Here is a 25,094-nt window from a genome sequence, read left to right as displayed (position 1 = left end):
GCAGCCGTAAGTAGTGTTTTTAATCAGCGTTTGCAGGTTTTCTTTTTACAATATTAACAGCTAAGTGATGTAGTTGCCACAGATTTTGTGCACCATAATAACAAAGACGTGTACATTTTTCACGAGTCGATGCCCTGATACGTAGGAGAAAGTCTACAATGATTTAACTTTCACGATCATTTGGGAACTTTCCAGGGGTATTTTTAGAGTCTTTGGTCGTCCGTTATTTCGCATCAAATCACAACCTAACCGATGAATTTTGTGGTCTGCCCTGTATGGCGAGTTTGTATTGAATCCCTGGCGAGCATCCAGGCACTAAGTTTGTAACAAAGGCTATAGCTAGGGGTACGTGTGTTTGACAATAACCGAAAATAGCCGTTTGTCCTCTGAACGTGGTTCGTACAGTCTCGCAAATTGACGGCGGAATAAAACCTCAACAATATACGGCGAGATATCTTGCGAAAAAGTCAAATTCATTCATTTTTTTCCACGAATAATATACATGGGTATTTCAAATTCGATCGGCTGCCACGTCATTGCATGCTTGTGGAACTCATTACCATTGCTTAGGGTTTGATACACTACACCAGGCCCTTTCTTTCTAGAAAGTTCGCTTGGGCACAATGCTGACAGAGAGGCTTGGAGCGAGCTAGATGCGGTGGAGTGCAAATCCACGTTTTCACAATGTAACAATAGCTAGCTCGTTTTATTTTGAATGAAAAAAGTCATACTACGTTGAGAGAAAAAAATGCTTGGAAGGTGCGAAGGCTGAATTTTTTTTCATTAGGGGGCAGGGGGAATAAGACTGATATGTACTGTCGCGAATTTTGTTATACAACGTCGCGTTTTATAATTCCTATATACACCCGATTAAAGAAACGTTGACTCTTGAAAAGCATAAACCATAAACGATGCGACCCAAAAAATTTACACGCTCGGTTTTTTTTTGGGTCAAGTGATCTGTCACGTATTTTTTTAGGTCTTAAAAAATACGCGTATTTTTTTGGGTGTTATCTCAGAGCGATCTTTTCGTTTCGGGTTTTCGTTGCGATCAGTGGATCAGAAAAATATTCATTCGAACTTTTTTTCAGCGACGTGTGTTCCGGAAAGACTGTTAATATTAAGAAGGCAATACAATGTATTTAGTCTTGTATTTTTTGGGTTGGAAAATTTTGATACCAGGTATTTTTTGGGTCTAAAATTTTAGGCTTGTGTATTTTTGGGGGTTTGCAAGATGAAGCTCCGTCGGACCTTGCTCCCATCATGTATACTTCGAGTACCACCACTGGGAATATTACTAAGCTTACCAGTGCTTTATATGCTTCATGGCTTATGCTTTTTATAGCTAGGGTCAAATTTTCTTCATAATAAATGACAAAAAATGTTAATGCTGCCTTCTTCAGGGGGACAAAACTATTTCGCCGTTAAAAAGTTCGTTGTATAACTCGCGTATTTAAATAAATGCTTGCGCAAGTTAAATGTTCGAGCATTTATTTAAATACGCGAGTTATACAACGAACTTTTTAACGGCGAAATAGTTTTGTCCCCCTGAAGAAGGCAGCATTGCCGAAACGTCGGGAATATTTTTTTGACTACAGCGTAGTATTTACATTTTTTTGTCATTTATACATTGAGCACCTACGCTGCGCAGGGTTTCGAATTTTTATCATCAAAGTTTCTTCAATTTGGTGTATAATGCATGGCGCATTTGGTAAAAACCTTGGAACTGTAGCAAATTGTGATAACATGTTGTGACAATATGTAAATAATCCAACCTTTTATTTGTAGATTTTCAGCATCATGCGTTTTACTGTGATTGTTCTTCATTTGGCAATTCTGGCCATGGGCTTGTCACAAGCGGAAGGTACGTGACGTCACATTAGCGAAAACATAGAAACATGGTGTCAGAAGGGGTAAGGGGTGTCGTAAGGGGTTTTGGGTGGGCTTATAAACGGAGGGGCTTATATCCGGAGGGCTTATAAGCGGAATAAAAAAAACATTTCTAAATGAGCCACGGGAGTGCTGATCGAAATAGGTTTTGAAGTTAAAAACGCATAATAAAGCAACATTTAGTCCTGTTCAGTACTGTCATCTGGCAGAGGGGGGCTTATAATCGGATGTAGTTTTTTTGTTTCCAGATAGATGGGCCTATAACCGGAGGAGGGGGGCTTATAAGGGCGGGGGGGGGCTTATAACCGGAATTTTACGGTATCTCTGGAAAGGTAATGAAATGTAGAATACAAATTAATTTTTCTTATTATTTTGTATATATTTTCATCCGTTCTTCAGATTTCATATGCCCAGACTGTCTTGGGTGGGGGGACACCCAAGAATTAGCTGAACAAGACTGCAGAAACAAACTGGAAAATACGCCTTGTAAAAAGGACCAGCCTCAGTGCGTTGTTCACAAAGATGTCGGGGTGATGTTCCACCGCCTCTGTCTCAGTGGAAAAGACTACCCAGAAGAGTTGCGACAATGCAACGCCAAACCCGGATGTCAAATGGGGCGATGCTTTACTTCCGGGTGCTCGGCGACTCTTGGTGAAAACTAAGCACAACCGAAGAGCATTTTGAAGTTGTTAACTCTGATACTCAGTTATTGTGCTGTAAAAGGGAATAAAATTCATTAATAATGTCCATTTTGCGTATGAATGATCATTGTACTAATGGAAGGGTTTACAGTCTCAAACTTTTAGAGAATAAACATTCTCATTAATTAAGGAAATTTATATTAACAAATTTTAAGTTTCCTTTTCAAACATGCTCGTTGTAACCCAAAGAATACGCAAGTATTTTTAATTCTGTTATACTGATGTACTGAAAGAAGGCGCAGTGGCCTAATTGTTAGCGCGCTGGACTCCCGATTGAGTGGTCCGGGTTCGAGCCCTGGCTGGGTCATTGCGCTGTGTTCTTGGGCAAGATACTATACTCTTACAGTGCCTCTCTCCACCCAGGTGCATAAATGGGTACTGGCGAGATTAATGCCGGGGGTAACCCTACGATGGACTAGCATCCCATCCAGGGGAGAAGAAATACTCCTAGTCGCTTCATGCTACAGAAACCAAGATAATCTCCGGCCTGATATCGTTGGGACACTAGGCTTGAACGCAGACTTGTATGAACTGAAAAAGCCCGAATGAGTAAAACGTTTGCATCAGTTAAATTTTTGACATATGAATAACAATCGGGAAGCGGGGTTAAGCGGTTATTGGACGCCACTTTTTTATCACTTTCCGGCCATTGATCGGAGAGTTGCAATGTAAACGTGTCTAAAGCCCAAAACGCCTGCTTTCGGAACACGAGTAAGAGCATGATAACTTTCAGCATTGTTGGTCCATATAAATTTATTTGAAACACAGGAATATAATAAAGAGAAAAAACTAACAGTTTTGATTTGGTAGCATTCAAACAAGAGGGTCCTGAAGGGGAATTATAAACCCCATTAATCATCCCAAATTTTGCCTTAATCCCATTTCCCAGCTCTATTGTTTTTTTTTTTCTGACTCCCATTCCCAGTGACCCATATTTCATTTTCACAGAGAAATTTACCCAAATCCCAGTTCCCATTTTATCCTATCAGGTGCTTCATACAAACCTTTACCCTTTAACTAACTACCAAATTTCATTGGGTTTTTAAAGCATGTTTTCTGGGCTTAGGCAGTGTCAAGTTAAAACAAGAGGGAACTTAAACTAAAACACGCACAAGTTAAAAAATGAGGGAACTCAAAATGAAACGCACAAGTTAAATCAAAGAGGTCTATGACCTACTCGTGAATGCGTTAGATATATTTGAATCGTTCCTTTGAACAGTATAGTATCGATGGAAAATATTCATTATAGGGATTAATAATAATAATCAACTTTATTTAAAGAGGGTAAACATATAACATGACGCTTAGGTATAAGAATTACTTTTTTATCACTTTTATTGCTTAGCATCCGTTGTCTCAGTGGTACTGCTCTGCGTTCTAAAGCCTGTGACCCGGGTCGACTCTCATACCCTGTGGCCACAATTCATTTTTTGTTCTTATTTTTTTCCACGGATATTATATACATATCTGTCTTGTATAAAGTTTCGTTACTCTTTTACTGATTATCCTTTAATAAATCGTGCCGTGCTCTAACCTTCCCAGTCTTTTAATAACACATACATAAAGTCACTGGTCATCGTTTCCGAATGTTCGCGATTATTATATAAGAAAAGGCAATATTTAATCGTTTGGGAAACGATTGATTCTCATTTACAGGGGTTAAGTATTTTCTACACTTATTTCGTTGAAATGATACCTTTGTAAAGCTGTATTTTTATTCACAGCCGAGGGAAACGAAATTTAGAAAGCGCCCGTGAGCATACCTAATTTGCATAATGTTAACAACGATGGAAGGACGGATGGCTCAACTTCCCCACTATTCTCGTTCATTATGCAATCACGATTAAAAATAAGGGAACTCAAAATCAAACGCACAAGAAAAAAAGCGGGAACTCAAAATGCAACACAGAAGTTAAAACAAGAGTGAACTCAAAATGAATTACAGAAGCCTTTTAAACACAAGGGAACTCAAAATGAATCACAGAAGTCTTTAAAACAAGAAGGAACTCCAAATGCAACACACAAGTTAAAAAACACGAAGGAACTCAAAATGAAACACACGATTTAAAAGCTGAGGAAACTTAAAATAAAACGCAGAAGTTATAACATGACGGGACTCAAAATGAAACGCACAAGTTAAAAGCTGAGTGAACTCAAAATGAAACACACGATTTAAAAGCTGAGGGAACTCAAAATAAAACGCAGACATTATAACGTGAGGGAACTCAAAATGAAACGCAAAAGTTGAAACATGAGGGAACTCAAAATGAAACGCAAAAGTTGAAATATGAGGGAACTCAAAATGAAACGCGAAAGTTTAAACAAGAGGGAACTCAAAATGAAACGCGAAAGTTTAAACAAGAAGGAACTCAAAATGAAACGCGAAAGTTAACACAAGAGGGAACTTAAAATCGAACGCAGAAGTTATAACATTAGGGAACTCAAAATGAAACGCACAAGTTAAAACATGAGGGAACTCAAAATGAAACACAAGTTAAAAGCTGAGGGAACTCAAAATGAAAGCACACAAGTTCAAACGACAGGGGCACCAGCGAGAATATAGTTCAAAACCACTTAAAGATAGCACCGTTGAACGTATTTTAGTATTTAAACGGTAGATATAGGCATATTTTTATCCCCTAAATTTTTTTTATCTGTTCGGATTTCCTAGCTGAAAGTCTAGTGATCCGAAAGTTATAGGGATCAAAACTTACCTTTTCGAAAATTCCAGCCAGAGAAAGGCTCCCGAAAATTCTAGGTGACCTTTTTAGAGTAAAAAATCCGTTAAAAATGAACAATTATACCATTTTTTAGATATTCGAAAATCCTAGGAAAGGCAGGCAAGCAAAAAAATTTACAATGAATGTTTCGAAAATTCTAGATCTCAAATCGTCTTCCGAACAGATATTTTAACGAAATATCCCGTTGGGTGCCCCTGAAAGGGGTATCAAATGGTCTTTGCGAGCATTTGCGAGCATGCGAGCACAGCGTTTTTCTTTGCGAGCACGAGCATTGACAAAAATTAGCCTTGCGAGCAATGAGCACTTTTCAAAAACCTACCTTCACTAAAAACCGAGCATGCGAGCACTTGTAAAATTGTGCGAGTACGAGCAAACGAGCACCCATTAAATTTTGCGAGCATTGCGAGCACTGCGACATTTTGAGGGACCATTCATGACCCCTCCTGAAACGAGCGGGAATTCAAACTAAAACACACGAGGGAACTCAAATTAAAATGAACGCAAAAGGTAAAACAAGAGGGAACTCAAAATTAAACACTCAAGTTAATAGCTCGGAGGGAACTCAAAATGTAACACACGATTTAAAGGCTGAGGGAACTTAAAATAAAACGCAAAGTTAAAACATGAGGGAACTAAAAATGAAACGCAGAAGTTAAAACATAAAACAAGAGGGAAATTCAGAAATTGAATTAAAGCAAATGTTTTGCTTCTTCAGTAAAAATACACGTATGAAAGGGAAAGCTTAACCTATTCAAAGTCATTTGCATAGTACTTTATTATGCATGCAGGTCATAAGTCCCGTGGAAATGGCTAATTATCCCCATGGCTCTCTCCCATTGGTGTAGCGGTGCAATATTAACCGTTCCCTTCAGCGTGCACCTCAGTTCTAGGTCTTTCGACGGTAAAACACCACGACTACAGTTCAAATGTCGCGCCCCGCCCTCCCTCCCTTAGCGATTTGTGTTCGGTGCATCAACTTCCAGCGGAGCGTATATTTTGTCTTCGGGCGTATGTACCTTGTTTTTGTTTCTTCCGCGTTTGCTGTTGACCGCTTTGTATTCCAGGACGCCCGAAGAAAAAAATCCCCTGCCCCGCCGGTGACACTCTGTGTCGCTTATGGCTTCACCGGAGTGTCGCTCTCCATATCTTAGCCATATAACAATGACAGCAGAAATAATATAGTACTATTGGCTCCCGTGCCGGCCTAAATCGGCCGTGACGAATGTTGCTCTTTCTTCCACTTGTGACGTCATCATCTTTGATCAAAAAGGCATGATTTATACTCAAACTTTGCGGGAGGAAAAGGGCTTTCCAATGATGCCCAGATAAGAGTGATTGGATCAATTGCGCTTGAAATACCTACAAAAGTGACCACCCTCAACCACCCTTAGCTCCTCAATGGCAAATATTTCCTGTTTAGATGGCGCTTTCTCGGAAATGCTTGAACTACAAGCAAACCCAGTGGAATTCCAACAACTCAGCAAAAAGATAAGAAAAGAAGAAAAAGCGAGAACGTTCTAGCCAAAAAAGTTTCATCAGTACAATGATCATTCATACGCATAATTGAACAGTGTGAATAAATTTTATTCTCCTTTTACAGCACAATAACTGAGTATCAGAGTTATCAGCTTAAAATGCTCTTAGGTTGTGCTTAGTTTTCACCAAGAGTCGCCTTGCACCCGGATTTAAAGCATCGCCCCATCTGACATCCGGGATCTGCGTTACATTTTTTCAACTCTTCTTGGTAGATGCTTTCACTGGCACAGATGCGGGTGAACAACCCAAAATTAATATTCTTGTAAACAATGCACTGTGGCTGATCCTTTTATTTACAAACTGGATGTGACAAATAGTTTTCACAATCTTTTTCAGCGTTGGGACCACTTAATGTACAGGTTGGACATATGAAATCTAAAGATGAAAAATAAATAGAAGTTGAATACAAAGGCCCATTTCTTCAAAATGGCTTACAAAGGTTATAGAAACCATTGACCCAATAATTCAAATACACAGGTAGCCCAATCCCCAATAATTTCTTTTCACTTTCCTGCAAATGCACAGATTGCCCAACCCCCGTTAATTCCCTTCACTCCTCTGCAAATGCACAGGTTACCCAACTCACTTCTGACGTCATGTAACTATGCTTTCGCTAATGTGACGTCACGTACCTTCCGCTTGTGCCAAGCCAATGTCCAGAATTTCCAAATAAGGAACAATCACAGGAAAACGCATGATGCTGAAAATCTACAAATAAAAGAGTAAATTAGAACAAATTAGAACAAACTTTAAATGCAGGGCTGATCAAACAGCTGGGGACTGATGTTATAAATTTATTTTTGCCCAATATTTCGATCGAACAAATTCAACCTTTATCAAGGGCATACAATGCTAAGTGAGTATGGAAACAAACGGTTACAAAATTTAAATTAGAACAACTCGCACCTCCCGAGTATTTTGTTCTTAAATGTAGTATTTTGTTTTTCGTTCAAGATCGAATGTACCGTTTTCACATTGGCCAAACATTGATTTTCACCCTACCGCTTCTAGCTCGCCCCAAGCCTCTCTGTCAGCATTAACCCGAGCGAACGTTCTGGAAAGAAAAGGCCTGCTGTAGTTTATCAAAACCTTAGCAATAGTAATGACGTCCACAAGCATGCAACGTGGCGGCCCAGTTGGAATATAATTACCCACGTATATTATTCGTGGAAAAAAATGAATGCATTTGATTTTTTCGCTTTTTCGTGTTGAGGTTTGATTCCACCGTCAAGTTGCTTTTGCAAACTAATTATTCGAATCACGTTCAAAACACCCGTACCCCTATCTTTAGCCTCTTAATTTTACAAACTTAGTGCCTGGATGCTCACCAGACATTCGATAAAAACTCGCCATGCAAGGCGGACCAAAAAATCCATCAACTTTAGGTTGTTTATTCATCTGAAAAAACGGACGACCAAAGACTGTAAAAATACCCGGAAAGTTCCCAAATGATCGTGAAAGTTAAATCATGTAGACTTATTCCTACGTATCGGGGCATCGAGTCGTGAAAAATGTACACGTCTTTGTTGTTATGGTGCACGAAATCAGTGTCAACTCATTACATCACACTTAGCTGTTAATATTGTAAAACGAAAACTTGCGACGCTGATTAAAAACGTTACTTACGGCTGCACTGAAAAGCTCAAGTTCTCGTTCACTTTGGTCAGTTTGAAGCTCTCTTCTTGTTCTCTTCTTGTTGTGTCTCAGTGGAGAATGAGCGTGATAGATCTTTTGTCTCCTTTAAGTGGTCCTATAATATCCCTTACTTTAATTTTCGTTTCACTTATGCTTGAAAATGACAGCTTAAAATAATTTTCACCCAGTGTTTACTTTAAACGTCAGTTTTGTTTTTTAAATTCTGAACTTTAAACTCGGTTCCCTAGATAACAATTGCTAACGTGGTTAGTCGTTCCTCACTTAGTTTTTCCTGTAGTCTTTTATTTAAAATTACAAACGTTGAGTGAAATTTCCATGTACAACTTTAGTTTAAAACTTGAATTTGTAAAAGAAAAATGGTTGCTTGGGAAAAGGTTTTAACGATGCCCAGATAAGAGTGATTGGGTTTATTGTGCTTGAAATACCAACAAAAATAACCACCCTCAACCACCCTTAGCTCCCCAGTGGCAAATATTTCCTGTTAAAATTGATGGCGCTTTATCGGAGTTTTTGAACTGCAAGCAAACCCAGTGGAAGGACAGCAACTCAGCAAAAAGATTAAAAAAAAAGAAGAAAAAGGAAAAGCGAGAAAAAAAATGAAAAACGAAAAGCCAAAAGTGGTATTTCTAGCCCAAAAACTTTCATCAGTACAATGATCATTCACACGAATAATTGGACAGTATGAATAAATTTTATTCTCCTTTACAGCACAATAACTGAGTATCAGAGTTATCAGCTTAAAAATGCCCTTCCGTTGTGTTTAGTTTTCACCAAGAGTCGCCAAGCACCCGGATGTAAAGCATCGTCCCATTTGACACTGGGGCCGTGCGGCGCATTTTGGCAACTCTTCTTCGTAGCTGCTTGCACTGACACAGGAGCGGATGAAAATCCCATCATTTTTGTAAACAACGCACTGAGGCTGATCCTCATTTCCACAAGGTGTGTTTTTCAATTCGTTTCCACATTTTTCCTCAGCGTTGGGCGCCACCCCAACACAGCTTGGACACATGAAATCTGAAGAACGGATGAAAATATAAACAAAATATTAAGATGAAAACTGTCACCCCGGCGTGTAAATACTAGTTATGTAACGCTTTCGAATGGTATACTATGGAATATCCCACGAGTCACTTGTATTTTCTCGTTATACACACGAGCCTTTTGGCGTACATGCGTGCCACTTCACTCGCAATTCTTCTGCTGCACAATATTGCACATATTTAAATGTCAATTTCTCTTTTGCTCTCGTTTTTCTCTCCAAATGTTGGCGCGTGACGCACAAATTAATAGGCGCTAAGCGATAATAAGCATTTTAGCGTCTCTCTCCTTTCCGAACTCACGTCAAAATACGGATTTTTTTGCAGTGTAAATTATTAATCGAAAATATCTATAAAATAAATTGGAAAATAAAAGTCACATTCTTTTTCACATTCTTATGTTAGGTTAATTCCTTTATAGCAGCCGAGTGTCTGAATCAAATTTCAGCGAGTTGTGTTAATGAAGAGAAAGGGTTACCAATCACTGAGAATGATGCTTTTGTTGTCCCTGACGACCTTCGTCATTCCTAATTTCAGTAGCATTAGCTTAAAGATGAATTACAGTCCGTACTGCGCAATCTCGGCTGCAATGTTTATGTGAGCCTCACAAACAAAGCAAAACTAAAAATTACGTGACAAACTTACCTGTTTCTTCATTATTAACGCCAGATATCCTTGCAGAACAAATAATAACAAGTAGAAGAACCTTGACGCTATTTCAAACCGACTTTTCAGTTCATCGGAAGTTCTTGAACGAAGCGAACTGTAATGGCGGACTAAAAAACTTCATGTATGCTGTCACCGAAGTGTAACGTTTCAACGAATTCAAAACAAAAACTTAAACAAACCCCGAGTCTGCGCAGTACGGACTGGAAATCAGCTTTTAATGGAAAGTATTTCACTTACACAGATGAGTTCTCAAACGCAGCAAAAAGACACTTTCCTTTAAATGGCCTTCTACCTTTTGTTGCCAATCTTCGTTGTCGCAAGGTCCGAAATAATTTATTCAAAGTTAGGTAACTTATAACAGGTAGCTTTGATTTATTTATTTATCCGCTTCGTATTTTCGCTTTTGTAAATTTTTTTTCAATTTTTCTGTTTATATTTTTTTCTTGGAGATATTAACTAACAATAGCTGCCCTAGACAGTGGAGATGTGTCATGTGACCATTGCATTTAGATGGTTTATTTGTACTCTGTAAATTTGAGACGAAATTAAGTTAATGTATGCATGTATGCTAACAAATGTACTCGAAACCATTCAACCAATAATTCAAATGCACAGGCAGCCCAACCCCCAATAATTCCCCTTCACTCCTCTGCAAATGCACAGGTTGCCCAACTCACTTCTGACGTCATGTAGCTATGCTTTCGCTAATGTGACGTCACGTACCTTCCGCTTGTGCCAAGCCAATAGTCAGAACTGCCAAATGAAGAACAATCACAGTAAAACGCATGATGCTGAAAATCTACAAATAAAAGGTTGGATTATAACAAATAAGAACAACATGTTATTACAATGTGCAATAGTTTCACGTTAATTACCAAGAGGGTCTGAATGGGGTTTAGTGTTAAGCGTAATTTGCCCATAATTTTAAGTCAGTTTGCTGTTAATATAAATTGGCCAATTTTTTAATGTTTATTGTTTCCGAAGAAAAAACTGTTAATAGACTATAACTCTTTAGCATTGTAAATTCTTATCTGCTCTTCGAAAATCGGTATTTAATTCACTCATGAACTTTGAGCCTGTGCTCAAAGGGGCTGTAGTCTGGGGAGAAACCCGCTGGGCCCGCGATCCTTTGCTCAGCGTTGAACGCGAAGTCGAAACGTCATGATGGCATCGAGAGGATCCCCCTCCGGTGTTGTTAAAGTTCTAGTGAGCAACTATAGAAGCGGGAGGATTCTGTTTTCGAATGGCATAGAAGCAGCGTCACTTTTGACCTTTCAAAGCAATTCAGCGTGGAAGCCGTCAAGAAACATCTGACGGTGGTCTTTGGACACCTTCGGCAGTCTTCGGACATCTTCGGTAGTTTGTAGACAGCTTCGGTAGTCTTCGGGAATCTTTAGTAGTCTTCGGAAATCTTCCGAATTGATCGGGAATCGTCGGAAAATGGCCGAAAACTTCTTGATATACTAAACAAAATAATATTGGCCTTTTGGGAGCCGTTTTTGTTTTTGCTGGATAAAATTAACTTTTGCAGTGAATTTTTTTACTGTTAGTGTTAAAATGCCTTAAGTTAAAGAGCCAAAAAATTAAGTGTTTAGTGTTATCGAGGTACCCCCATTCAGACCTTCAACCAAATGCGACAAGCAATACAGAAACCATAAGAAGCGACGTTAATTTATATCAAACGTCACGACGGTACAAATCAGTCTTCTTCCCACTCTCCTTAAAACCTTAACTCTTGCGCCTCCCAAGCACTTTTTCTTGAATGAAGCAATTTGTTTTCGTTCAAGATCGAAAAAGCTGTTTTTACATTAGCAAAACATGAATTTTCACCCCCACCGCATCTAGCTCGCCCCAAGCCTCTCTGTCAGCATTGTGCCCAAGCGAGAGAAAGGGCCTGGTGTATTGTATCAATACCTTAGCAATGGTAATGAGTTTCACAAGCATGCAACGTGGCGGCCGAGTCTGAAATAGCCATGAATTTCATTTGTGTAAAAAATAAATGAATTTTACTTTTTTGCGAAATATCTCGGCATATAGTGGTGAGGTTTGATTCCGCCGTCAAGTTGCGAGACTATAGGGAGCTTAACCAGTTTATATTTTACTCGAGAATCTCGCAATTATCCAGATGTGTTCCGTGTATCTGTTGGTTTAGGAACTAGCTCCAGCTGAATATGTAAAGAGAGCGTTAAACGTCAAAGATAATGGGGAAATTTAGTCGTAGTCGTTCACGTTCTTCAAAATACACAGAATGTAAGGTAATTTCCCCTCCCCTACTATCCTACTAGAGAAACCAAACTCTTGTCAACCAAATTTTGATTCTAATAGACAACCTAAGTCTGGTTCTCATATAATCGCCCCGATCGTTTTATTTCACGTCGTTGTTTTGCAGAGAACGGCCAAAAAAAAAGTATAAAACGCACGTGCAGTTATTATTCTGCTCATTAAACCTTTTGTTTGGTGACGTTCTCGTTCACGTTGCCGTCGTTGTTTGCTTTAGCTCACGAACCACGTTCAGAAAACTGCTATTTTCGGATACATGTAATTGTCAAACACACGTACCCCTAGCTAAAGCCTTTGTTACAAACTTAGTGCCTGGATGCTCGCCAGGGATTCAATACAAACTCGCCATGCAGAGCAGACCACAAAATCCATCGGCTAAGTTGTGATTTGATGCGAAATAACGGACTACCAAAGACTCTAAAAATACCCCCGAAAAGTTCCCAAATGACCGTGAATGTTAGATGATTGTAAACATTCGCCTTCGTTCGCGTATCAGGGCATCGACTCGTGAAAAACGTACATGTCGTTGCTATTATAAGGTGCACGAAATCGGTATCGACTGCATACCTTAGCTGTTAATATTGTAAAACACAAAAAAATGCCACGCTGATTAAAAACGTTACTTACGACACTGAAAAACTTAAGTTCTCGTTCACTTTGGTAAGTTTGAAGCTCTCTTCTTGTTCTCTTCTTGTTGTGTCTCTGTGGAGAATGAGCGTGATGGATCTTTTGTCTCCTTAAAGTGGTCCTATAATATTCCTCACTATAATTTTCACTTATATAATTATGCTTGAAAGTGACAGCTTAAAATAATATTCACGCAGTGCTTACTTAAAACGTCAGTTTTGTTTTTTAGTAAGTGGTTTAAAAGATTTACTTACTACTTACACCGGAAGTAATTTCACAACAGGCTACAAAAACACTTATAAATATCACTTAACACATTTAATGATGTTGCAATTAGCGAAGCGCACTAATGACGTCACAGAATTTGACCCCCGGTGTGAGTCAAAATTCAAACAATTTCAATCTTCGTCACTTTTGGCCATCCGTACCTTTTTTTGTTTTTGCTGTGTTATTGAAATGACACTTCAATGTTTTAAGAGGTTATTTTTTATATTTCGCTGAATTTGTTGGTCATTAAAATCCGTGACACAGTCCCTTTAAACATTTTTTCTCTTAAACATTGTTTTCAACCTCACGTAGCCTCAAAATAATTTTAGGCGGGACTTAACGTGAATTTTAAAACTACATCAAATCTTCGATATTTCTTATTTATCTAAATTTAAACAAATCCTTTGAGAAAAACTATTTCCTTCTAGACATCCCCAAAAATCACCAAAAATTTACAAAACGCAAACGAGATATTTTCTGTAAACCCATGTGTAGCGACGGAGAAATAACCTTAACGTTTAGTTCCGCATTAAGTCGCCCAATATATCCGTTAATGATTTGCCTTCAACTGCACAAGTGACCCAATCCCTCGGTAACGTCTGTTTTCTCCCTGTAAATGCACAGGTAGCCAACTCACTTCTGACGTCATGTAACTATGTTTTTGTTAACGTGACGTCACGTACCTTCCGCTTGTGACAAGCCCATGGTCAGAATTGCCAAATAAGGAACAATCACAGTGAAACGCATGATGCTGCAAATCTAGAAATGAAAGGGAAGATAATTACAGATTGTGACATAGAGGATAATACATGGTTGCGCGGAGATATGAAATTTATCTTTGAGTGTTCAAATCGATAGCTCACGAGTGAGCGCAGCGAACGAGTGAAATATCGGATTTGAACACGAGAAGATAAATTTCATATCTCCAAGCAACCATGTATTATTCTTTTTATTATATAAACCTACTAATTACGATGTTTTTTGACGATTTTCCGAAGATTTCCGACCATTTTCCGAAGATTTCCGAAAATTTTCAAAATGTTGTCCGAAGGTTGTACGAATGATTCCGAACATTTTCCGAAAATTTCCGCAGTTTTCCGAAGATTGCCGAAGATTGCCGAGGAAGATCCGAAGATGTTTCGACTTAAGATCGATTTACTTTGGCCCATTGAGCATTGAAACATGGCAAACTCTGCAAGCTGATTGGTCAAAATGATATCACACATGTGTGGATATCATTTTTATCCACACATGTGTGATACCATTTTTCTCGATTTGCTACCACTCGCTAAAACACTGCAGTTTATATAATAAAATACGTTATTACAATTTATGAATGACAAAACCAGATTGATTGCAAGGCTGGTACAACGGCAGTAGGGCAAAATTTATTCGCCAATATTTCAACTAGCAAATGTTAGTCTTCTTCAGGACTAGTACTATAATGACATTAGTACTGTATCGGTACTGTGTTCATAGGCCTTACGAACGTTTCAAGTATTTTTCGAACTTTTCCGAAGATTCTCGAGGAGATTCGAAGATGTTTCAACTTTTGGGTCAATTAGCATGAATTATAAAACATTACCAAACTCGTCAGCAAACATGGCTTCGTTTATATCTTCACGTTTGTTCTTAGTGGAGAAAATCCTTAATTTATAATGAATTAGACAAACTTTGGCCTTGAAATGTTATTTAAATGCTTCTGCCGCAGTCTTTCCTTCAAAGAAAAATTAGCATGTATTTGAAAAAGTTTCTTAAAAAAGCAAGTGAACGTTTTGGGGTTTTGGAGCAACTTTCGAGTAACCAGTACATTTTTAAATAAAAAGCAACTTTTTTGGATTTTTGGGGGCAACTTTCGGGCAACGTTTTCAGAAATTTCGAGCAACTTGTGATCAGCTCTAACCCAAGCGAACTTTCTAGAAAGAAAGAGCCTGAAGCAATCTATCACCTCCTTGACAATCGCAACGGGTTCCACAAGAACGCAACGCGATGGTCGAGTCTGAATATCCATGCATATTTTCCGTGGAAAATATAGATAAAGTTTGCTTTTTTGGCATATACTGTTGAGGTTTATTTTGCAGTCAAGTTGAGAAAAATGTTATAAGCATTTCGTTCTACAAACAAACTAAAAACTTCGAACTGCTGTTTAAGTTCTAACAGATCGACCACCGGAAACTTTTGGCGTCGACCATGCAGGGCCAAAGAAGTTCAGTAAAAATTCGTCGTGGTGGGCAAAAAATATAACCGTTCGCTAGTTCGGTTTTCTCTAGGTCTGTTTTCGGCACAAGCTTGGGTACGATGTTGATGATTTTGTTTGCTTTTCCTCGAATAATTAAATAACGGCCATCAAGAAATTTGAATTAATTGTCACCTTCACAGAAAACGCTTTAACTTCTTGTTTTCATAGAAAAAGGCAAAAGGTTCTCCTTCTCAAAATTGGGCTTCCCCATTTGCGGGAAAAACGAATTGAAGTGAGACTTAAATAGATAAAAAATATGAAGACACTATGAGATCAATTGAATATTATGATATTATGCAAGAGAACAATTGAAACGTGTTTCTGAAAGGAAACTTTTCTTTTTCTGATTTGTTCACGCTATCCACCGTAACTACAATGCATAGCTGTTAATAATGTAAAAAGTTAATCATAAACGTGGCTTACCTGCTCAGCTTGAATTCCCTGTGCTTGCGTTTAGGTTTTTCTTGATAAATTGTTGGTGGGATATGAGCTCGAGTGAGATCTGTGCTCTTGTCTCGCTAAGGCGGTTCCTATTAATATTTATTGATGCTTGAAAGTGACAGCTCAAAAGAATTAATAATTTGCACTAATGTACACAAGCATATGCTCTTGCGAACAAGAAGTAATGGCTCCAATACAGATTACAGTTTCGTTTGTCTCCTTATTATTTTATATTATGTAACTACAATGTTTTAATTGAACACATGCAAAATTACAATAATTTTACTGTGGAGATATCGATGAATTTCATTATGTTTGACATGTTTGATACCATAGGTCATGCAAACGTTTCCGAACATTTTCCATAGATCACCGACGATTTCTGAAGTTTTCCGAAGGCTTCCGAGAAAGATCCGAAGAGGTTTTGACTGTTGAAGTAAAAGAGTCAAACATAGTATCAAGCATAATGAAAGTCATCGATAACACCACAGTAAAATCATCATAATTTTAATTTACGTGTGCTCAATTACGGTTTTTCGCAGGGTTGGAACGGGCTTGTAAAACACTGCAGTTAATATAATAAATAATAAGGAGGCAAATAACAAGCTAAAGAGCATATGCTTGCATACATTAGTTAAAAACTGCAAATTAATAATTCTTTTCAGCTGTCAGTTTCAAGCATCAGATCAATTCAGTAATAAATATTAATAGGATCCGCCTTAAGTTGGCGTGGCAAGAGTATCGATCTCACCCATTCTCCAGCGAGATCCAACAGTTTACAAAGAAAAACCTCAACGCAGGCACAGGGAATTCAAACTGACCAAGTAAGTCATCTTTGTGATAAGCGTTTAACATTATTAACAGCTATGCATTGTAGTTGCTGTGAATAGCGTGAACGAATCAGCCAAACGAGAATTTCCCTTTCAGAAAACATTAACACGTTTCAATTGTTCTTTCGCATAATATCTAATATTGAACTGATCTCATAGAGTCTTCATAGTTTTGATCTATTTAAGTCTTACTTCAATTGTTCTTCCCGTGAAAAAGAAAGCCCAATTTTGAAGGACAACTATTTGGCTTTTTCTATGAAAACAAGCAGTTAAAGCGTTTGCTGTGAAGGTGACAATTAATTCAAATTTTCTGATGGCCGTTATTTAATAATTCGAAGAAAAGTAGACAAAATCAACAACACCGTACCCTTGTTCCGAAAACAGACCTAGAGAAAACCAAACCAGCGAAGTTATATTTAGCACCCCATGGTGAATTTTAAACTTCTATGGTCCTGCAAGATCGACGCCAAAATTTTCGTCGATCTGTACTTAGTCTTCAACAGCAATTCGAAATTTTTAGTTTGTCCTAGAACGAATTGCTTATAAATATTCTCTCAACTTGACTGCAAAACGAAACCTCAACGGTACATGCCGAAAAAGCAAACTTTATTTTATTTTCCACAAATAATATGCATGGATATTTAGACTCGGCCGTCGTGTAACGTTCTTGTGGAACCCGTTGCGATTGTCAAGGTAGTTGATACACTGCTCCAGGCTTTTTTTTTCTAGAAAGTTCGCTTCTAGAAAGTTTGCTTGGGTTAGGGTTGTTCACAAGTTGCTCGAAATTTCTCAAAACGTTGCCCGAATGTTGCCGGCCAAAATTCCAAAAAAAGTTGCGGCTTTTTATTTAAACTAAAATGTACTGGTTACTCAAAAGTGGTTCCAAAAATGCGAAACGTTGCTTTTTATTAAGAAAATTCTTCAAGTATATGCTTGTTTCCCTTTGAAGGTTAGATTTCTACCTCGTACCTCGATAACACTAAACACTTCCGTGCAACAGCAAATTTTATCCAGAAAAAACAAAAACGGCTCCCAAAAGGCCAATATTATTTTGTTTAATATGTCAAAAAGTTTTCGGCCATTTTCCGACGATTGCCGATCAATTCGGAAGATTTCCGAAGACTACTCAAGATTCCAAAAGAGTACCGAAGATATCCGCAAACTACCGAAGATGTCCGAAGACTGCCGAAGATGTCCAAAGACTACCGTCAGATGTTTCTTGACGGCTGCCACGCTGAATTGCTTTGAAAGGTCAAAAGTGACCCTGCTTCCACAGGGAGACCACAATAGTCGAGGAATTGAATAAATTAATAAAAGAATATTACTCACGTGGTTTCGTTTGATTCCTGTGTTGCTTTTCTTCATGCGTAGTCGATAGACACGACAGCACTGTTGTCGTATGGTGAGCTGTCTTGTGCGCGAGCGGAACTCAGATATGCTAATTTTCTCTCTATATAATAATAATTGACAAGGGTGGCAACTCTTTCACGAAACGATTTGAACACGCTGAGCAAAATCGCTTCGAGCTCTCTTCTTCCTCGCCTTTTTGCGACCAAAATCGATACAAACGGAAGCTGGATAAAATTCTGTCTGGATATCGCTTCTTTCAGGACACTGACAGGTGAGCGTATTCAAAAATTATCCAGCTTTCGTTTGTGGCGATTTTGGTCGCAAAAAGGTGAGAAAAGAGAGAGCTCGAAGCGATTTTGCTCAGCGTGTTCAAATCGTTTCGTGAAGGAGTTGCCACCCTTGTCAATTATTATTATATAGAGAGAAAATTAGCATATCTGAAATCCGCTCGCGCACAAGACAGCTCAGCATACGACAACAGTGCTGTCGTGTCTATCGACTATGCATAAAGAAAAGCAACACAGGAATCAAACAAAACCACGCGAGAAATATTCTTTTATTAATTTTTTCAATTCCTCGTACTATTGTGGTCTCCCTATGCTGCTTTTATGCCTTTCGAAAACAGGATCCTCCCCGCTTCTTTAGATGATCACTAATACTGTAACAACACCGGAGGGAGATCCTCTCGATGCCGCCATGATGTTTCGACTTCGCGCTCAACGCTGACCAAAGGATCGCGGGCTCATGCTACGAGATTAGTCCCCGGTACTCCCCAGGTTTCCCAGAATACTGTTGCGCATGGGTCGAAAAAAGAGACCATAGCTCCTTTGAGCTTGAGCGCAGGCTCAAAGTTTATGAGTGATTTTATTACCGGGTTTCGAAGAGCAGATAAGAATTTACAATGCTAAAAGACTATGGGTTTTTCAAGAAAACCCTCTAAACACCTAACAGTATTCTCTTCGGAAACAATAAACATTAAAAAATTCAATTTAACAGCAAACACAAAAGTTATAGACAAAAAACACGAAACACTAAGCCCCATTCGGACGCTCTTGGTAAACTATCGCAAATTGTGATAACATGTTGTTCTAATTTGTTATAATTTAACCTTAAATTTCTAGATTTTCAGCATCATGCGTTTTACTGTGATTGTTCTTCATTTGGCAATTCTGACCATTGGCTTAGCACAAGCGGAAGGTACGTGACGTCACATTAGCGAAAACATAGTTACATGACGTCAGAAGTGAGTTGGGCAACCTGTGTATTTGCAGGGGAGTGAAGGGGAATTATGGGGTTGGGGTTGGGCTACCTGTGCATTTGAAGGCGGATTGTAAAAGGAATTATTGGGTGAATGGTTTCTATAACCTTTGTTAGCCATTTTGAATAAATTATTTCGGGCCTTGTGACAACGGAGATTGAAAACTAAAGGTAGAAGGCCAATTAAAAGAAAGTGTACTTTTGCTGTGTTTGAGAACTCATTTGTGTAAGTGAAATACTTTCCATTTAAGTAGAAACCCATAAGGGTTGAAACGTGTTACTCTCTATGATTCGCATTGTACAAAGCGTTTGCAAATTCGTTTCCATTAAGTACCATATTTGGAAAATCAGGAGAAAAATTAACCAATCAAAATTGCAATATTTGGTTTAAATTCACAGCGCGCTAGCTCGCGCCCGATGGCGTAATCTTGTTTTTGAACAAGCTTGGTTGAATGAAGTTAGATTTGATTAAATTCTCCTGTTTTAATGTCGTTATTAGGGCCTGATTACATGGTGAATTTCAGCCCCGTTTGCCGGGCTGGAATATAATTTTATTGCGATTACATGTTAAATTTCAGCCCGGGTTGAACACAGTTAAAACTGAAAACTAATCGGGGCAGCCATTTTCTTTCGTTGAAAACCCCTGTAACTCTCTCCATGTAATCGCAAACGTCTTTTCAAGAAGATTTCTTCTGGAAGCCGAGCTCAAATCTCAGCCCGGCAAACCAGGCTAATATTTCAGCTCGGCTTCCAAAACAAATCTTCTTAAAAACACGTTTGCGATTACATGGAGAGAGTTTCAGCCCGGGCTAAATTTCAGCCCGGGACGAAATTTCCAGCCCGGTTTTTGAAACCGAGCTGGAAATCTCAGCCCGGGCAAACGGGTTGAAAAACCTCATGTAATCGCGTTCAAATTTCAGCCCGGGCTGAAAGTGAGCTTACGGATGCGCAGTGATGGTTTTCAACGAAAGAAAAAGTCTGCCCCGATTATCTTTTAGTTTTAACGGTGTTCAACCCGGGCTGAAATTCGCCATGTTATCGCAACAAAATTTCAGCCCGGCAAACCGGGTTGAAATTCGCCATGTAATCAGGCCATTAGTCTGGAGAACTTCACTTGGATACACTTAATGAATTTCTTAAGTTTTTGTAAGAAATTTACGGCGTTTAGGTCGGAATTCAAGTAACTCACCGCAAAACCGAAAATGTTGTTTCGTGTGTCATTACGTGTGTAAAGCATTCGCATACAAAATCCTTGTGTTTCCAAATATGGTACTTAGCAAAACTGAATATTCAAACGCTGTGAACACGCGTTACACGTTTCAACCCTTATGAGTTTCTGATTTAAGCTAATTAATGCTACTGAAATTAAGAATGACGAAGGTCATGATCAGACTAGAAAAACATCCTTCTCAGTAATAGTAACGTACCCTTTTTCTTCATTAACACAACTCGCTGACATTTGATTCATACATCTGCTGTGGAAGTAACCTAACATAAGAATGTGAAAAACAATGTGACTTTTATTTACACTGCAAAAAAATCCGCATTTTGACGTGAGTTCGGAAAAGGATCAAGTGAACAAATACAAGTGACTCGTGGGATATATACGCCTTATTCGATGGTTTGACATATAATACGCGCGGATATTTTTCGAGTTGCGTAGCATTTTTCCGAGCTCCGTAGGGGCGAGGAAAAATACGAGCGATGAGCAAAATGTGCGCTCGTATTATATGTTAAACCATAGAATAAGGGATTTATTATTCCACTAATTTTCCACTTTGTTTTGCCCTGTTGTATAGTGTAATAACGTGGTATATTTTGCGCGTTCTTTTGCCGTTATATGGTAAAATGGCGCAATAGTGGAATAATAATTCCCAGTATACCACTCGAAAGCGTTTCATAACTAGTATATACACGCCTGGATGTCAGTTTTCATCTTAATATTTTGGATATATTTTCATCCGTTCTTCAGATTTCATGTGTCCAAGCTGTGTTTCGTGGGAGCCCAACGCTGAAGAAAAATGTGGAAACGAATTGAAAAACACACCTTGTGGAAATGAGGATCAGCCTCAGTGCTTTGTTTACAAAGATGAGTGGTTTTTCATCCGCACGTGTCCTTCGGGGAAGTACTACGAAGAAGAGTTGCAAAAATGCGCCAAACGGCCCCACTGTCAAATGGGGCGATGCTTTACATCCGGGTGCTTGGCGACTTTTGGTGACAACTAAACACAACGGAAGAGCATTTTAAGCTGATAACTTTGATACTCAGTTATTGTGCTGTAAAAGGGAATAAAATTTATTAACACTCTCCATTATGCGTATAAATGATCATTGTATTGATAATAGGGTTTATAGGCTCGAGCGTTTAGAGAATAAACATTGTCATCTCAAAGAGATAAGTGCAATTTAGCTTTAGTTCGCGTCTTCACAACTGAAATAAAAGTTAAGCGGGATTTCATGTTCAATGCCTTAGTTCGCGTCTTCACAATGAATCAAAGTTAAGCGGGATTTCCCGTTCAATGCTTTAGTTCCCGTCTTCACAACAAAAGAAGTTAAGCGGAATTTCATCTTTTTTTAAAACTTTAGTTCGCGTCTTCAGAACAAATAAAAAGCGGGATTTCATGTTCAAAGCTTTAGTTCGCGTCTTCAGAACAAATAAAGAGTTAAGCGGGATTCATATTCCAAGCTTTAGTTCGCGTCTTCGCAACAAATAAAAAGCGGGATTTCTTGTTCAAAGGTTTAGTTCGCGTCTTCACAACAAATAAAGAGTTAAGCGGGATTTCATATTCAAAGCTTTAGTTTGCGTCTTCACAACAAATAAAAAGCGGGATCTCATGTTCCCATTGGTACTCCAAAGTTGGCTGAACTGAAAGAGCGAATTTGTCGAACTATGATATTAAAGCAAGTAATCGACAGTGCCTTCCCTAAAACCACAAAACTGCAAAAAGGCCGCCCATAGTTAACTCAACAACGCAAAACAAATAGCCTGCGAACAGGCTCCCGAGTGGGGTTTTTACGCGAGCGAAGCGAGCGGAAGAGCGGGGCCTGAGGGGGAGTGCGGTGGAGTGCTCAGGCCCCGCTCTTCCGCTCGCTTCGCTCGCGTACGCCGCTCGCTTCGCTCGCGTAAAAACCCCACTCGGGAGCCTGTTCGCAGGCTAAAAACAAAAGGATTGAAGCGAAATTGTTATTTCAAAATACTTGTAAAGGTACAACAAGAGCGTTTTAATGAAGAAGAAAAGCAGCAAATATTTCCGGGAAGACACGAAAAACTAACCGGCCCACTATTAATGATGCATTCATTGTACAACATAAAAGTAGGCTCAACACTTAAGTAAAGTTTCTACCTTTCAGTCTTGATATTGTCCTTTCATACATCAATTAACTTGTTAGACTCTCAGCTCACTTTCGTTTCGGTTTCAGCAATGAATAAAATACTTAGTAGTCTTGATGACAGCCCTGGGGCCGTAAACACGTAAGCTTAAGCCAGCGTCACACTAGGCGATTTCATTCATGCCAGATATCGGCGATTTTATACGCCGGTCGCGGCGATCGGCGAAAATCGAAATCGCTCCACCGGCTTGCACAAGGCGAATAATTTCCCCAATAACTATTGCTTCGGGTCTTTCCTTTTAATTGTTTTCACAATTTACCAGGATGCGTAGACGACTTTGGAGGTGATTGTTCGAGGAAAATATTCGGAAGAAAACTCTCATACTCGCTTTCCTCGAGTTTTTTATTCAATATTCAAGAAGTGAACACCGTGCCACAAATTTTCCCGCCTCCCCACACTTACACCTCGTTTACAACAAAATGAAATGTCCAGTCGATTTATAGTTAATAAAACAATTATTCCATTCGCCCTTGTTGGCTACGAGTGGTTCTAGCCAACTCAGAGTAAACGACGGGAACTTGCAGCTATAAAACTCGACTTAGCTAATTGCAAATGCACACGTTATCTTATATACGCACGGCTGTGCGTAGTTAACGAAACACACCATGATCGCTTTTGCAGCACAATAACTGAGTATTACAGTTAACAACTTCAAAATGCTATTCGGTTGAGCTTAGTTTTCACCAAGAGTCGCAAAGCACCCGGATGTAAAGCATCGCCCCATTTGACATCCGGGATCCGCGTTACATTTTTGCAACTCTTCTTGGTAGATGCTTTCACTGGCACAAATGCGGGTGAACAACCCAAAATGTTTGTTTTTGTAAACAATGCACTGAGGCTGATCCTTGCATTCACAAACTGGATGTGACAAATCTGGCTGTGACAAATAGTTTTCACAATCTTTTTCAGCGTTGGGACCACTTAATGAACAGGTTGGACATATGAAATCTGAATATGAAAATTATATACAAAATATGAAGTTGAATACAAAGGCCCATTTATTCAAAATGGCTAACAAAGGTTGTAAAAACCATTGACCCAATAATTCAAATTCACAGGAAGCCCAACCCCCAATAATTTCTGTTCACTTCCCTGCAAATGCACAGGTTTCCCAACCCCCGACAATTCCCTTCACTCCCCTGCAAATGCACAGGTTCCCCAGTTTACTCTTGACGTAATGTAACTATGCTTTCGCTAACGTGACGTCACATACCTTCCGCTTGTGCCAAGCAGGAGCCCAAACCAATGGCCAGAATGACCAAATAAGGAACATTCACAGGAACATTCACGCATGATGCTGCAATCTACAAATAAAAGGTTAAATTATAATTAATTAAGAAAACATGTTAACACAATTTGCGATAGTTTCATGGTTATTACAGAATGCGACAAGCATTTTTATTATATAAACTGCAGTGGTAAAGCGAGTGGTAGCAATTCGATGGGAAGAAGACTGATATTAATTATTAAGGTCCTGAATTTTATTATGACGTTGCGTTTATAATATAGAGGATAATACATGGCTGCTCGGAGATATGAAATATGTCTTCTCGTGTTTAAATCGATATCTCACGAGTGAGTGCAGCGAACGAGTGAGATATCGATTTAAACACCAGAAGATAAATTTCATATCTCCGCGCAACCATGTATTATCCTTTATATTATAAACGCAACAAAAATTCAGGACCTTAATAATTAATATCAGTCTTCTTCCTGCTCCGTTTAAACCCTTAACCTTCGCACCCCCCCAAGCATACATCTTTTTTAAATGTAGTATTTTTTTCGTTCAAGATCGAAAGAGCTGTTTTTACATTGGCAAAACGTGGTTTATCGCCCTACTGCATCTAGCTCACCCCAAGCCTCTCTGTCAGCATTAACCCGCGCGAACGTTCTGGAAAGAAAAGGCCTGTTAAAGTGTATCAAAACCTTAGCAATGGTAATGACTTCCACAACCCTGCAACGTGGCGGCCCAGTTTGAATATAATTAGCCACTTATATCATTCGTGCCAAATGACCGTGAATGCTAGATGATTGTAAACACTCTCCTACGTATCAGGGCATCAACTCGTGAAAAATGTACCCGTCTTTGTTACAGTGGAACCCCGATAAAATGATATGCCGAGGGAGCAGTAAAATTAGGTCGTTATATCGAAGAATCGTTATATCGAAACTCCCGATATAA

General features: G+C 38.9%; 2 protein-coding genes across 7 annotated transcripts in view; one reads left to right on the top strand and one right to left on the bottom strand.

Annotated features, from left to right (window-relative positions):
• LOC144639272 (uncharacterized) overlaps window positions 1-21,833 on the top strand; it is a 35,386-nt gene extending 13,553 nt beyond the window's left edge. For 2 of the 4 annotated variants that reach the window (XM_078498574.1, XM_078498573.1), the window contains exons 2-3: window positions 1,789-1,864; window positions 2,290-2,633. In XM_078498574.1, coding sequence (XP_078354700.1) covers window positions 1,801-1,864; window positions 2,290-2,552 — 327 coding nt within the window. In that variant the 5' untranslated portion in view covers window positions 1,789-1,800 and the 3' untranslated portion in view covers window positions 2,553-2,633. Of the gene's footprint in view, window positions 1-1,425; window positions 1,712-1,788; window positions 1,865-2,289; window positions 2,634-16,795; window positions 16,909-19,385; window positions 19,462-21,493 lie in introns of those variants that run through there. The other 2 variants (XM_078498576.1, XM_078498572.1) reach the window with 2 other exon arrangements.
• Window positions 9,203-16,241, bottom strand: LOC144639273 (uncharacterized). 3 transcript variants are annotated; one of them, XM_078498577.1, is made up of 4 exons: window positions 16,067-16,241; window positions 14,088-14,163; window positions 10,954-10,983; window positions 9,203-9,538 (listed from the first exon to the last, which is right to left on the bottom strand). In XM_078498577.1, the coding sequence occupies exons 2-4, from the start codon at window positions 14,149-14,151 to the stop codon at window positions 9,285-9,287; spliced, it is 348 nt and encodes a 115-aa protein (XP_078354703.1). In that variant the 5' UTR covers window positions 14,152-14,163; window positions 16,067-16,241; the 3' UTR covers window positions 9,203-9,284. The 3 variants fall into 3 exon arrangements, with proteins under 3 accessions (XP_078354703.1, XP_078354704.1, XP_078354705.1); XM_078498578.1 differs by lacking the exon at window positions 14,088-14,163 and having other exon boundaries at window positions 10,954-11,029; window positions 16,067-16,239; XM_078498579.1 differs by lacking the exons at window positions 14,088-14,163; window positions 16,067-16,241 and adding an exon at window positions 13,138-13,300 and having other exon boundaries at window positions 10,954-11,021.
• Window positions 21,834-25,094: the final 3,261 nt, after the last annotated feature.

This window comes from Oculina patagonica, chromosome 14, assembly GCF_052425735.1.
Source record: "Oculina patagonica isolate OP01 chromosome 14, crgOcupat, whole genome shotgun sequence".
In the NCBI taxonomy this organism is placed as follows: Eukaryota; Metazoa; Cnidaria; class Anthozoa; order Scleractinia; family Oculinidae; genus Oculina; species Oculina patagonica.
Note: the sequence above shows the minus strand (reverse complement) of the source record. Positions and strands in the feature narration are given on the sequence as shown.